This window comes from Otolemur garnettii, unplaced genomic scaffold, assembly GCF_000181295.1.
Source record: "Otolemur garnettii isolate 467f Iridium unplaced genomic scaffold, OtoGar3 scaffold00211, whole genome shotgun sequence".
NCBI classification, from domain to species: domain Eukaryota; kingdom Metazoa; phylum Chordata; class Mammalia; order Primates; family Galagidae; genus Otolemur; species Otolemur garnettii.
Window position 1 is genome coordinate 1,322,087 of NW_003852606.1, and position 12,860 is coordinate 1,334,946.

At 48.6% G+C, this 12,860-nt stretch overlaps 1 protein-coding gene across 1 annotated transcript in view; it reads right to left on the reverse strand.

The window, feature by feature from the left end:
- Positions 1–736: 736 nt before the first annotated feature.
- CCDC155 (coiled-coil domain containing 155) overlaps positions 737–12,860 on the reverse strand; it is a 24,356-nt gene continuing 12,232 nt past the window's right edge. The window contains exons 9-19 of the mRNA XM_003801494.1: positions 11,586–11,663; positions 11,238–11,294; positions 10,879–10,938; positions 9,860–9,924; positions 9,606–9,693; positions 8,962–9,084; positions 5,423–5,481; positions 3,155–3,200; positions 1,175–1,239; positions 981–1,088; positions 737–878 (exon numbers count right to left, since the gene is read on the reverse strand). Coding sequence (XP_003801542.1) covers positions 737–878; positions 981–1,088; positions 1,175–1,239; positions 3,155–3,200; positions 5,423–5,481; positions 8,962–9,084; positions 9,606–9,693; positions 9,860–9,924; positions 10,879–10,938; positions 11,238–11,294; positions 11,586–11,663 — 891 coding nt within the window. The remainder of the gene's footprint in view (positions 879–980; positions 1,089–1,174; positions 1,240–3,154; positions 3,201–5,422; positions 5,482–8,961; positions 9,085–9,605; positions 9,694–9,859; positions 9,925–10,878; positions 10,939–11,237; positions 11,295–11,585; positions 11,664–12,860) is intronic.

Here is a 12,860-nt window from a genome sequence, read left to right on the forward strand (position 1 = left end):
GGGATTAAGGCAGGAGGATTGCTTGAGCCCAGGAGTTTGAGGCTGCAGTGAGCTATAATGACATCATTGTACTCTAGGCAGGGTGAGAGTGCAAGTTTGTTTTTATTTTTATTGTCTCAAAAATTTTGTTTCTGAATGAGTTGCCATGGCAAGACACTTTATTACTTTATCTACCTTCCCCAAAGGTTACCTCACTAACAGATTGTTTGGGCAGCAATGTGCCAAGCACCTCTCATGTCTCCCAGCCTCCCTTACAGCTAAGGAAGGTCATGACAGTCTGGACAACAAGACATGTAAATACAAGTTGCAAGCAGCTCTGGGAAGACCTTTGCTTTTCTATCACATTTCCTTCTCTCTGCAGATGTGAAGACACTATGACAACTGCCATCTCCTGAGCATGAGGGAAGGGGCCACAGAATTACTGAGACTATAACTCTGAGGCTATTGAGATTGAGCTATGGGCTCATAGTTACCCTCCTCCAGACTTGTTTTGTGAAGAAAATAACCTTTAGTGTTTAATCCATTATTGAGTATATTTTGTTATTGTTAAGAAATGTAGTCACCAACATTATAAAACCAAGAGACATCACATAAAAATCCAACACATGGGACTGGATCCTCATGTCCCGTATCTGGCTTAAGCCCAACAACAGTGGCATAACAATGGGGCTAACAGGACAAAGAACCCTGGGGGATTTATTGAACTAGACAGGGCTCTGGGTGGGAAGGGGAGGCCTCACACTGGTGGGGGCTGGAGGTAGTAGAGCTGGAGGTGGGGCCAGGTGGGGGGTGGGGACTGGCCCAGCAGTAGGATGGAGATCAGCAACAGCAGCAGCAGGGCCATGACCGGGCCTGGGATCAGTGGGTGCCGAGTGACCCTGGTGGGGATGAGGGGGAGTGCTTAGGGCAGGGGCCAGGAGCCCCTAGCCTTTCCCAAAGTCAGACCATCTCCCTCCTTCTGGAGATGGCTCGGGACACACCTGAGTTGCTGTGGAGGCAGGCAGAGCTGACTCCAGGGCCTTCTCCTGACTGGGACCAGTTCTTTCATGACAGGCACCAGAGCTTGCTGGAGTTCTGGCTGGGAAAGGCTACTAGAGGGAAAGAAGGAAGGGCAATCACCACAGGGCTTTTCTTAACACCCAAGCCCCCTCCCAGTTCCTGTGGGTCCTGTTACCTCTCAGGAGGGCATCCTGGGATGTCTGTAGGATGAGGGTCTCCCAGAGGAATGGGAGGATCAGCCTGGGAGGACAAAGAGATGAACTTGAGGCACTGAGTCCTGGATTGGGAGAAACCCTCAGGACATAAATATCCACAAGGAAGGTGATGGAACATGGGACTTAATGTGGGAGCTTCTCTGAGCCATGCTGCCAGATTGAGTTCCCAGCTCTGCCAGCTTCGGGCTATGTGTTCTTGGCATGAGGCACCTCTCTATGCCTCATTTTTCCCATCTGCCGGTCAGGGATTATGACAGTCTCCATCTTATAGATTTAACATGGTTATTATATGAGTAAATGTAGGTAAAAAAGTGTGGGAAGGGGCTTAGTACAGTGCCTGGTACATAGTGAGTGCTCAGTAAGTAACTCTGTGAGCTATTCAACATTATCATCTCCAGGCTCAGCGCCCATAGCTCAGTGACTAGGGTGCTGGCCACATACACCAAGGCTGGTGGATTCAAGCCTAGCTTGGGCCTGCTAAACTACAATGACAACTGTAACCAAAAAATAGCTGGGCTTTGTGGTGGGCGCCTATAGTTCCAGCTACTCGGGAGGCTGAGGCAAGAGAATCACTTAAGCCCAAGAGTTTGAGGTTTCTGTGAGCTGTGACATCATGGTGCTCTACCAAGGGCAACATAGTGAGACTCTGTCTTAAAAAAAAAAAAAAGTTATAATCTCCATTTTTCATCTGATTCTGGAAGCATCCAACCTCCCTGAGAACAGTGATTCTGTGTCTTTCACCAGTGTCCATCCCTGTGTCAGTAAAGGTACTCCTCAGAGCCTTTCTTCCTGCCTGTGTAAGAATTGGCAGGTGCTAGGCGGCGCCTGTGGCTCAAAGGAGTAGGGCGCCGGCCCCATAGGCTGGAGGTGGCAGGTTCAAACCTAGCCCCGGCCAAAAACCACAAAAAAAAAAAAAAAAAAAAAGAATTGGCAGGTACTTTAATATCAAGCCCCAGATATTCCTCTAGGGGCCAGGCCCAACCTGCTATACAACCGAAAGTCTCTCTTCTGGAAGGGCTTTCCTACTCCCACACTTTTGCTCTATAGATGATAATGATGACGGTAACAATGACAAAAAGTAAAAACAGAACACCCATCCCAACAATCATCTTCACTATGGCCACCTATGCCAGGCATGGAGCCAGGTCCTTTATGACATGGTCCTTCACCCTGATCCCCACCCTGGGAACTGCGAAAGATTATCCCCAAATGAGCTGTGAGGAAGCATTGGTAGAACCCCAGTCTCCCTGGAAGGAAGTGCCGTATGGAGGGGAAGAGGCAGGGTTTTAGGTCAGGCTGCTGGGAGCTCAGTATCCCTGAGACCAGACTTCTTGGTCAGTGTGGGCCCTGAGGAGCCATAAGGGACCCGGCCCACAGCCACACAGATTCCAGCCCAGCTCCTGTGTTCCTTAACTGAGGACTGCGGGCTCCTCACTCTCCTCACCAATCTCTCTCCCCTTCCTTGCCTGAGGATCAGAATTGTAACCTCCACCTCACACTGCTCCCCTAAAGAGCAGTGAAGCCAGTGTGTGGCTATAAGCAGGGGAGTATGGGTCACTGGGTCCCTGGGGAATTCTGAGGCTGCCTTCCCACCACAGCGTATAGGTGCTTGTGCATGTGCATTGATGCAATCTGGGGGTGTAACCACTGTAGCAGCTGCAGGTGTGTGTGTGTGTGCATGAGTGGGTATGGGGCAGCTGGGGGTCCCCTGGGAATATTCTGGCCTTTGGGCCTCCCCCTCATCACCATTACTCTCATTGGATACAGCAAGGACCTTGTTATCTTTCTTGGTCAAATGATTTTTCTCTATGCTTCTGAAGAGTAGGGGTGTGGGGTAGGGGCTTGGAAGGCATTGAAACAACTCAGCCTCTGTAGGCCTGGAGGGGATGGGGACAGGCTGAGGGGCACTGGGGACTGCCTACCATGATCTGGCTGTCAGCTGTCTGGCTGCTATCTGCTTCATCTTCCTCCTCTCTTCTGGGTAACCTGAGGACCAACAAAGTCATTCATTGCAAATATCCTCCTCTTCTGCCTGGTTCCTTTTGCCCACTGAAGGGCTGGAAGAGAACCCCTTCAGGGCAGGGGTCTAACACAAATCAGGAACCATGGATGAAACTGGGTGTGTGCTCCAAATATGTTTTTTAGGGGAATTTTCTTTTCTTTTCTTTTTTTAATTAAATCATAGCTGTGTAGATTAATGCAATCATGGGATACAGTGTGGTGTTTTCATATACAATTTGAAATATTTTCAACAAACTGGTTAACATAGCCTTCATGTCATTTTCTTAGTTATTGTGTTTTCTTAGTTTATATTCTACTTTTAGAAAGATTCACTTGTACCCTTATAAAATAAACCATAGAGGTGTTCCCACCAATCACCCTCCCTCCACCCATTTTAGGGGATTTTTCACCAAATTATCAAAAGAGGGGCAGCACCTGTGGCTCAAAGGAGTAAGGCGCCAGCCCCAAATGCCTGAGGTGGCAGGTTCAAACCCAGCCCTGGCCAAAAACTGCAAAATAATAATAATAATAATATATATATCAAAAGAGCCTATGACTCCCAGAAAGGTAAAGGGGCCTCTTCATGTCAGATTGGCTTTATCAGCACCATTTTCCTACCTAATTCCCCTGCCAGGAGCTGAGGTTTCCAATTCTCACACCCTCCAAAACACCAGAGACTCAGATCACTCCAAGATCCCAGGCGTGTGTAGAAGCCTCTCCTCCCATTTCTGTCTAGTGGCCTGTGCCACTCTTAATTATTCTCACGTCTTAGTAGGTCTTTTTTAAAGACTAGGATTCTAACTTAGACCTCCAGGCCCATAGAATCCAACCATTTGAGCTCTGCTCCCATCTCAGGTCCTCCTATTAGATATATAAGCCCCCAGCCTCAGACTCCCTGGGATCACAATTGTCTGAGTCCCTGAAATGCCTCTTTGGGGGCTTAGGTCTCAAGTTTCCCAGCATGAATGCCCCTCTGAGACCTAGATATCTACACCACCAGGCATTGTCTTCACTGAGGACCAGGGACCCTGTCCTGCAGCCATACCACTACCAGCTTTAGCCCTAACACATTCAGGGATCTGGATATTACCTCAGCGCTCACCAAATGAGGGATGCAGGCTTGCAGTCCCCCAGCCTCTGCCCCTGTCTGACACTCTGAAATTTCTGTTTGGGACCCAGGTAGTTAGACTCTCAGCCCCTCTCAAGGTTCAAGTCCTGGCCACTTTTAGAAGCCATGGTATCCACCACTTGCCTCATTTCCGCTTCCCAACCTGTGGATAATATTGCCCCTATCCTCCAGAAATACAGATGGCAACTGCCTTCCTCCCTCCCGCCTACTACTGCTCAGCCCCTTCATCTTTCCTTTCCTTGGTGACGCAAGGGGAGGTGGGAGGTCACAGCTCCAGAGCCCCCATCCCGCCCAATCTCAGCTCTTCCCAGACAAGCCCAATTAGAGGCCATAGCAGGCAGCCTCATTAGTTGCTGCTGTCAGGAGCCTGAAAGAGGGGAGGGGGAGAGGGAAGCACCAAGGGAAACCAGAGCCCCAAGGCTATAGGGTCCTGGAGGAGGGGCCCAGACATCCAGACATCCAGTACTTTCTATATCCTTGGAGGCCTGGACACAACAAGCCTCATATAAATCACATAACAATCACAGGGCTGGGGCTTCTCAGCATACAGCTGAACGCTCACACCAGCCTTCCTACAAAGTAGCCAAGCTGGAATTTGAACTCAGGCTGATTCCAGAGCCTGTGATAATCTCCCAACTGACTGGGAGCTCTTCAAGGGGGTTCCCTGAAGGCCCCAGGAGAGGTGTTTCAGTTAGAGAATGACTGAGTGATGAAGCTGTCCCATCTGCCTGACAATTGTGTCTTCTTCTTGTCTAAGAGTCTCCTACAGGGCTCCGTTCAGGCATGAGCACCTCCCCTGGGAGCCTTCCCCCCAGGTGGGCTTGGTTTTCTCCCAGATGGTCTCCTGGAACTGTCCGGGTTAGGGTCTTTCTCCTGCTAACCTGGACTCATTGAGGGCAGAGCTGGTCTGACTTATCTCCTGGCCCATAGGCCTGAGGTCTGCTCAGTGAAGATGTGAATAAATGAATGAATGAATGACTCCCTCAGGGCTCTTCCAGTCTTTGTGATACTCTACACATGGTGTAGCTGGTGTCACTCTGAGGCAGAGGGATGGTGCAGTGAGGAACCAGCTCCTTACCACATTGACAGTTCCTTCCTTCCTTCTCCAGGGTTTGCCAGCTCTCCCTGGAAGTTTCCCTATGGAAACAAAAAGGTTAGGTCTCCCCTGACTCTTCTCACTCAAAATGCCCTTATTCCAACAATGATCATTCTCTCTCAGACCCCACAGACAGCAGGTCTTATGGGCTGCAACCTGTGCATGAATTCACCAGCGTCTCCTAAAACCTGCCCTCCTCTTGTGCCCTCCTATGCAAGGATGACTCTACAGTTCCTCCAGAAGCAGAAGCCAGAAATTGGACAGTTGTTCTAGACTCCATCAAGCTCCTTCTCCAGCAGAACCCATGAGTTCAGATCATCTAACCCCACTGAGATATTGCACAGCTCTCTCATGTTCACCCAAGAGCAAAAGGAGCTCAGCACTTCCCTTCCTAGCACCCTTTGCCCCGCAGTCTTGGGCTGGCACCACCTGCTCTCCCTCAGGACCCAGGCCCCTCTCTGTTTTCTCCAGAGACTTCTCATTATTGCTGGTGACCTCAGCCACCAACTCAACTCTGGTTTTTACATACAGTAGAACCTCTGTAGTTGACTACCTCCCTATGCTGACTACCTCTTTAAGTTGACCACATTTTCATACACCAGACATGCACCACATGTACATGTCAATACGGTAGCCTAGTTTCTTATGCTGACTACCTGCAGATGTTGACCAGTTTGTTATAGTCCCTTGGGTGGGCAACTTACAGAGGTTCTATTGTATATTCACTAAGCTCCAGTCTTATGCATCCAACTGCCTCTGGGTAGACTCCCGGAGATGCCTCAAGATTTCCTCTCACAAGCTCACAAGGTAAGGTCAGTAACTTTCCTTTTTTTTCTCCCTTCCTATCACCTAGCCCCCCATAGCCCATCTGTTTCCTGCCCTATCCCTCCACTTCTGTTCTCTCTGCCTGTTCCCTTTTCTTCATCTATAGCGTTTTGGCCTGACTTAGGCTTCATCTCCATTTCTGCAGTCTCCTCCTTGCCTCTAGTAGGTCCCTCCCTTGGTCCTAGAGGGATCTGTTTATGCCCAGAGCTCACTCCTCCCTGCTCACAGACGTTTTGTGGTCTTATGGAGAAAAGTACAGTCTCTCAGCTAAATAGGGAATTCCTTTCATGGTCTGGCCCTGGCCTCATTTCTCACTAGTCCTCCCCAGGCACCCTGTATTCACCAAGCATTTTATGATTTTATGCCTCCGAGTCCTTGCACAGGCTGTTCCCACTGCCTGGAAGGCCTTTCTTTCCTCAAAACACTTAACAGCTCTCTCCTTTTTTTCTTTTTTCAAAGAAAACTCAAGTGTCAGCTTCCCTTTGATATCTCTCCCTATCTGCTACCTGATACAGGCACCCCTCTCCCTCTGGCCTCCCACAGGGCACACCTCCCACTTCTAGCACCATTAGTGTCCCTATTAAGGTAGCCCGTGTGCCTGGTCTCTCCTGTCAGGCCTTGAGCACTGAGAGGTTCAGCCCTGAGTGACTCAGCTCTGTATCCCTAGGCCTAGCACAGGTGGCACCCTGAGGCCTGGGTCAGTCTTGACTTTGACAGGTCTGTCTCCGTGAGAGCACAGAACAGAAGCTCAAACTAACTTATACTACTTCTGAGGGAGGCAGCTCTTCCCCTCAAAAGCTTTAAGTGTGAAAAATAGCCGGGCATTGTGGCGGGCACCTGTAGCCCCAGCTACTTGAGAGGCTGAGGCAAGAGAATTGCTTAAAGCCCAAGAGTTTGAGGGTCTGTGAGCTCACTCAAGCTGTGAGCTGTGATGCCATGGCACTCCACCGAGGGTGACATAGTGAGACTCTGTCTCCCCCCCCACCAAAAAGACTTTGAGTGTGGACATGCGCTCTCCCTCTGAGAGGGAGGAAAATCCTCTGTTTTCCATGAGTTAACAGGATGAGAGGATGAGGATGAGGATGCCTATCTTGCAGATTGCAGAGAAACTGGGAGAGTTAAACAAGAACCCAAATAAGCTCTGGTGTCAAAGAAAAACACAGAAGCTTCTCTCAACCCAGGAATTTTCTCCATTGAGGATGGCCAACAGGGCAGCGCCTGTAGCTTCAGTGGGTAGGGGGCCGGCCCCATATACTGAGGGTGGCAGGTTAGAACCTGGCCCCGGCCAAACTGCAACAAAAAATAGCTGGGTATTGTGGTGGGCACCTGTAGTCCCAGCTACTTGGGAGGCTGAGGTGAGAGAATTGCCTAAGCCCAGTGCTGTAATGCCACAGCACTCTACCGAGGACAACAAAGTGAGACTGTCTCTAAAAAAAAAAAAAAAAACCAAAGCTTTGAAGTGGTAGAATTTTCAAGAAAATATAGTATTGTTTACAGAGCTGTTAACAATATTTTCTTTTTAAAAAAATTCTGACACCAATAGATTAAAATCTCATTTCTCAGTTGTAGACATTGAAGATAACATGTTTCAGTTGTTTCAAATGATGTAGAAATGTTGTTCGGGTAATTGTGGAAGTCATAAAACAACCGTTATTGCTGAGTTCAAGGTTTCACAGTGAGCTTGCTAAGCTTTTCTTAAAGGAAAACATACAGGTTTAATGTATCCCTATGGTGTTAGGATAAACAATGGACTTATTACCTTTCTATAGTAGCACAGTTTTAAATACAGCTATTCTTTTCTTTCTTTTCTTTTTTTTTTGAGACAGAGTCTTACTCTGTCACCTAGGCTAGAGTGTTGTGGAGTCAGTCTAGCTCATAGAAATCAAACTACTGGGTTCAAGTGATCCTTCTGGCTCAGCCTGAGTAAGCTGGGTCTACAGGCACCCTCCACCACACCTGGCTATTTTTTTTTTTTTTAATTTTTAGCATGGATGGGATCTTGTTTTGCTCAGGCTGGTCTCAAAACTCCTGACCTCAACCAATTTTGCCTCAGCCTCCCGGTGTTAGGATTACAGGTATGAGCCAATACACCTGGCCCAAAGGAGATTCTTTTTTTTTTAGACAGAATTTTACTATGTCGCCCTTGGTAGGGTGCTATGGCATTACAGCTTATAGCAACCTCAAACTCTTGGGCTTAAGCGATTCTCTTGCCTCAGCCTCCCAAGTAGCTGGGCTACAGGTACCCACCACAATGCCTGTCTATTTGTTGCTGTTGTTGTCGTCATTGTTGTTTAGCAGGCCCAGGCCGGGTTTGAACCTGCTAGCCCTAGTGCATGTGGCCCGGGCCCTAACTACTGAGCTTTGGGTGCCAAGGCAGCCAAAGGTGATTCTCAACAGCTTTTTATTTTCTAAAGAACAAAATAACAGCAAAAGCCACAGTATTTGCTTTGTTCACTTTTGAATGCTTGTATTTGCTTTGTTCACTTTTGTCTATCTCACTGGCAAGTTGATCTCTAGGGTAGGGTGGTGTCCTGTCTGGATTGTGGCTTGGTTTCTAGCACCCAGTGGGTCTTTAATATTTGCTCATTGAATGAGAAACAAGCAAAATGCACAGCCAGCTCAGGTGGCTCTCAGAGTTCTGGGGGTCTTTCCGAGCTTCTAGACTCCTAAGGGCTCAAAATCCCTCCCATGCTCACTTGTTCTCTAGCTGTGGATTCAGGTGGAAATTCAGCTTCCTCATCAAGTTCATTGATGTCTTCCTTCCACTGCCATACTCCACACAGAGGACTGGAGAGATCAGTAGCTGCTGCTTCTTGTTTCTGGGAAAGGAGAAATTGTTTTTCAGGTCAGAGAGGTCCAAGTTAAGGCAGAAGATGAGGTAAGAGACGGAGATGAACATGGGCTCTGGTATGGAGCTGGGAATAGGATGGAAGGTGGAAAAGGGCTAAGGTGAATCTGGGTTTGGGGAGGGGGTGGAAGCAAGAGCAGAAGGTTTGGTGCCAGGACCAAGGGTTGGGTTAGAGATTAAGTTAAGGACAGAGATGGTTGTGGAAGGAGATAGGATAGAGATGAGTCAGGGCTGGGTCATAGTTTGGTCTGGCCTGGGCTGGAGGCTGGTGATGTTTTGGGGGCTGGGCTCTGAGGTAGAGAGAGCTATAGAAACGGTGCGGTTAGGGTGGGATCCCCTTTGGCAGCAATTTGAGTTTGTGGCTCCCCAAGCAGGCTGACTGCCCAGAGCTCTAGGGTCAGGGGCTGGGCCAGTTATGAGGGTCAGAGCAAGGATGTTTATAGAGTTTCTGCCTTGGTAGTCCCCAGCATATTCCAAGGGTGCTAGGCCCACCTGTTGAATGGCCTTGATCTCCAAGCCCAGCGATGGGGGTAGCAGATTGGTCCAGCCTACTCTTCTTGCCTGGACTTCTTCAGATAGTCTAGCCACAGTCAGGAAGGGAGGAAGGCTGCTCCACGCCTGCCTGCCACTTTTCAATCAGCCTGTAATGGGCTCCCTGCCCTGCCCATCTTGGGGCTGGAGGTCAGGCGTCCCTACTCTTGGGCTCCCTTCCTGTGTCCTCCCAATATCCCTGATGTTCCACTCACTCATCCTGCCCCTCATGGCTCTGACTCAGCTGCTCTTCTAGGCATGAGATCTCCAGCCTCAGTTCCTGCAAAGGAGGCAGTTGGGGGCATGCCTGGCTCTAATCCTCCCACCTCCCATTGCTGGGCCCCTCTTCCACAGTCCTTTACACTTCCCTGACTTCTTTGGGTTCTCCAGACACATACTGACAGGGGAAGAATGCAGTGAGAGAAACTTAGGAAGCCAAAGAGAGAGTAACAGGAACCCAGAAGGTAAACTACAGCCAGGAAAACTAAGAAGGCGAGCAGAGGCAGAGACAGAGGGAAACATGGGAGATAGATGGAAACAGACTCACAGAGAGGCAAGAGAAACACAGGTGTAGAGACTCATAAAGACCAGAGCCAAGCAGAGATGAGTCCCCCAGGGAGAAAGAGAGACTAGACTCAGAGGCAGAGACACAGAAAGATAAGGAAGGTAGAGGCAGTGAGAAGACACTTATAGAGAATGAAAGTGAATAGAAAAAGAGATACATAGCATGAGAGAGAGGAAGGAAGGACATAAAAAAAGTGAAAAGGCACAAATAGAAACAGAGTCAGGGGCGGTGCCTGTGGCTCAGTGGGTAGGGCATGGGCCTCATATACTGAGGGTGGCGGGTTCGAACCCGGCCCCAGTCAAACTGCAACAAAAAATAGCTGGGTGTTGTGGTGGGCACCTGTAGTCCCAGCTACTTGGGAGGTTGAGGCAAGAGAATTGCCTAAGCCCAGGAGTTGTAGGTTGCTGTGAGTTGTGACACCACGGCACTGTACTGAGGGCGATAAAGTGAGACTCTGTCTCTAAAAAAAATAAAAATAAAAAATAAAGAAACAGAGTCATACAGTAGGGATGGAAGAAGCAAGATGTGGAGACTTAAAAAAAAGACTGACAGAGTAAGAAAGAGGCAGAGGGAGGCAGAAGGAGAAGAGGCAGCAAGTCCCAGAGAAAGTAGTGGTGAGGGCAGGCCAGGCAGAGGGGCCCCTGTGGGTGGTGAAGGCAGCTGAGTTACCTGAGTCATCATTCTGTACTCCTCCAGCGTCTTGGCCAGGCTCTCTGCATGGTGAGTGCGCTAAGAAAGCCCAAAGCCAACTGAGACTGGGCCTAGCCCCCACAAAGATACTGGGGCTGGATGGGGAGTTGAGGGACAAGGTAAGATTGAGGGAAGACCTAAGGGCTAAGACAGCATCAGCAGAAGGGCTTCCAGATCCTGAGGGGTCAAGCTTGTGTCCAGGGGAAACAAAACCTTCCAGCCTCTTCCAGCTGCTTATCCAGGGATCAGACCTAGGCAGGACTTCCCTTTCCAGACTGGGGCAGGAGGCAGGCAGGTACATGTATAAGGCAAAGCTGTTTCCTTTCCAGTCCCCTTACCTCAGACAGGATGGCATCTCGCTGGCAAATGAGGCGTTCACACTCACAGAGCTGCCTCTGCCAAAGAAGGAATCCATGCATTTGTGTGGCTTCCCAGCACTCCCCTTGGCCGGGCCCTCCCTCTGCCCCACCCCTACTATCCCAAATGAACACCCTCTCTTCAATTTCTAGAGCTGTCCTTGGACTTTAGGGATTTCATCCCACTTGGGAGCTGCCTAGGTGGCCCTGGGAACCAGATGGTTTGAGTTGAGACCCTGCTCTTACCAGACTGTGGTGGCTGAAACTGGAAATGGGAAAAATAGCCCCAGGGACTATGGGAAGTTGTTAGGCATTAGGGAGGGGCAGCACCTTCAAAGTATCCTTCTCCGTGGCCAGCTCCTCACTCCTCTTCTTCACTCCATCCCGTTCGGCTAGAAGCTTCCCATTCTGGAATAAAGGTTGATCATGTTCACTTTAGCAAATGGTGATGCTGATATTAACAGCAGACATTTGCTGAACATTTGATATGTGTCAGGCTTCATGCTAAGCCTTTATAGTTTTAACCAGTTTAATTCCTCCAACCACTCTGGTGGAATCTCAACTTTAATTCCTCTGTGTGTGGATCCCTCATATATACTCATATATAAAAATGAAGATAAAACAGGACCTGCTTCATGGGGTTGATATGAAGATTAGCACTAATAACAATTGCTTTGCATGTGTTAGCTCCTTTTTTTTTTTTTGAGACATAGTCACTTTGTCACCCTCAGTAGAGTGCTGTAGTGTCATAGCTCACAGCAACCTCTAACTCTTGGGCTCAAGCGATCCTCTTGCCTCCCAAGGAGGCGGGAATACAGGTGCCCACCACAACACCTGGCTAGTTTTTAGAGACGGAGTCTCACTCTTGCTCTTACTCTTGAATTTGAGAGCTTAAGCAATCCACCAATCTCAGCCTCCCAGAGTGCCAGGATTATAGGCATGAGCCACCGAACCCAGCCTTAAAGATTTCTTTCTTTCTTTTTTTTGCAGTTTTTGGCCTGGGCTGGGTTTGAACCCGCCACCTCCGGTATAGGGGGCCAGAGCCCTACTCCTTTGAGACACAGGCACTGCCTAGGATTTATTTCTTTTAGCAAAACCACGATACCATTATCACCCTTAACAAAATTAACAATAATTCCTTAGTATCATCTCATGCTACTCCGTTTGTGCTCTTTTTTCATTGTGGTTGTCTCACAGATGTCTCTTTACATTTAGTTTATTTGAATAAGGATGCAAACAAGGTCCATCATTGCTTTTGGTTGAAACATCTCCTATCTTTTTGTCTGACAGTAATTTCTCCCACACCCCAGTACTCTGTAGGCACTTCATCTGTGGAAGTAATCAGATCATTTGTCCTGTAGGATTGGTGCATTTGAATTTCTTGTTCCCTGTGGTGATGTTTACTACATTCCTCCATGTTTCTTTCTTTTTTGTTTTTGAGACCAGGTTCTATTGCCCTAGGCTCAAGTGCAGTGGCAAGGTGACAGCTCACTATAGCTAGGAACTCCTGGGCTTAAGCTATATTCCTTTTTCAGCCTCCCGAATAGCTAGGACTATAGGCTTGCACCATCACACCCAGCCAGCATTTTTTCATTTTTTTTTTTT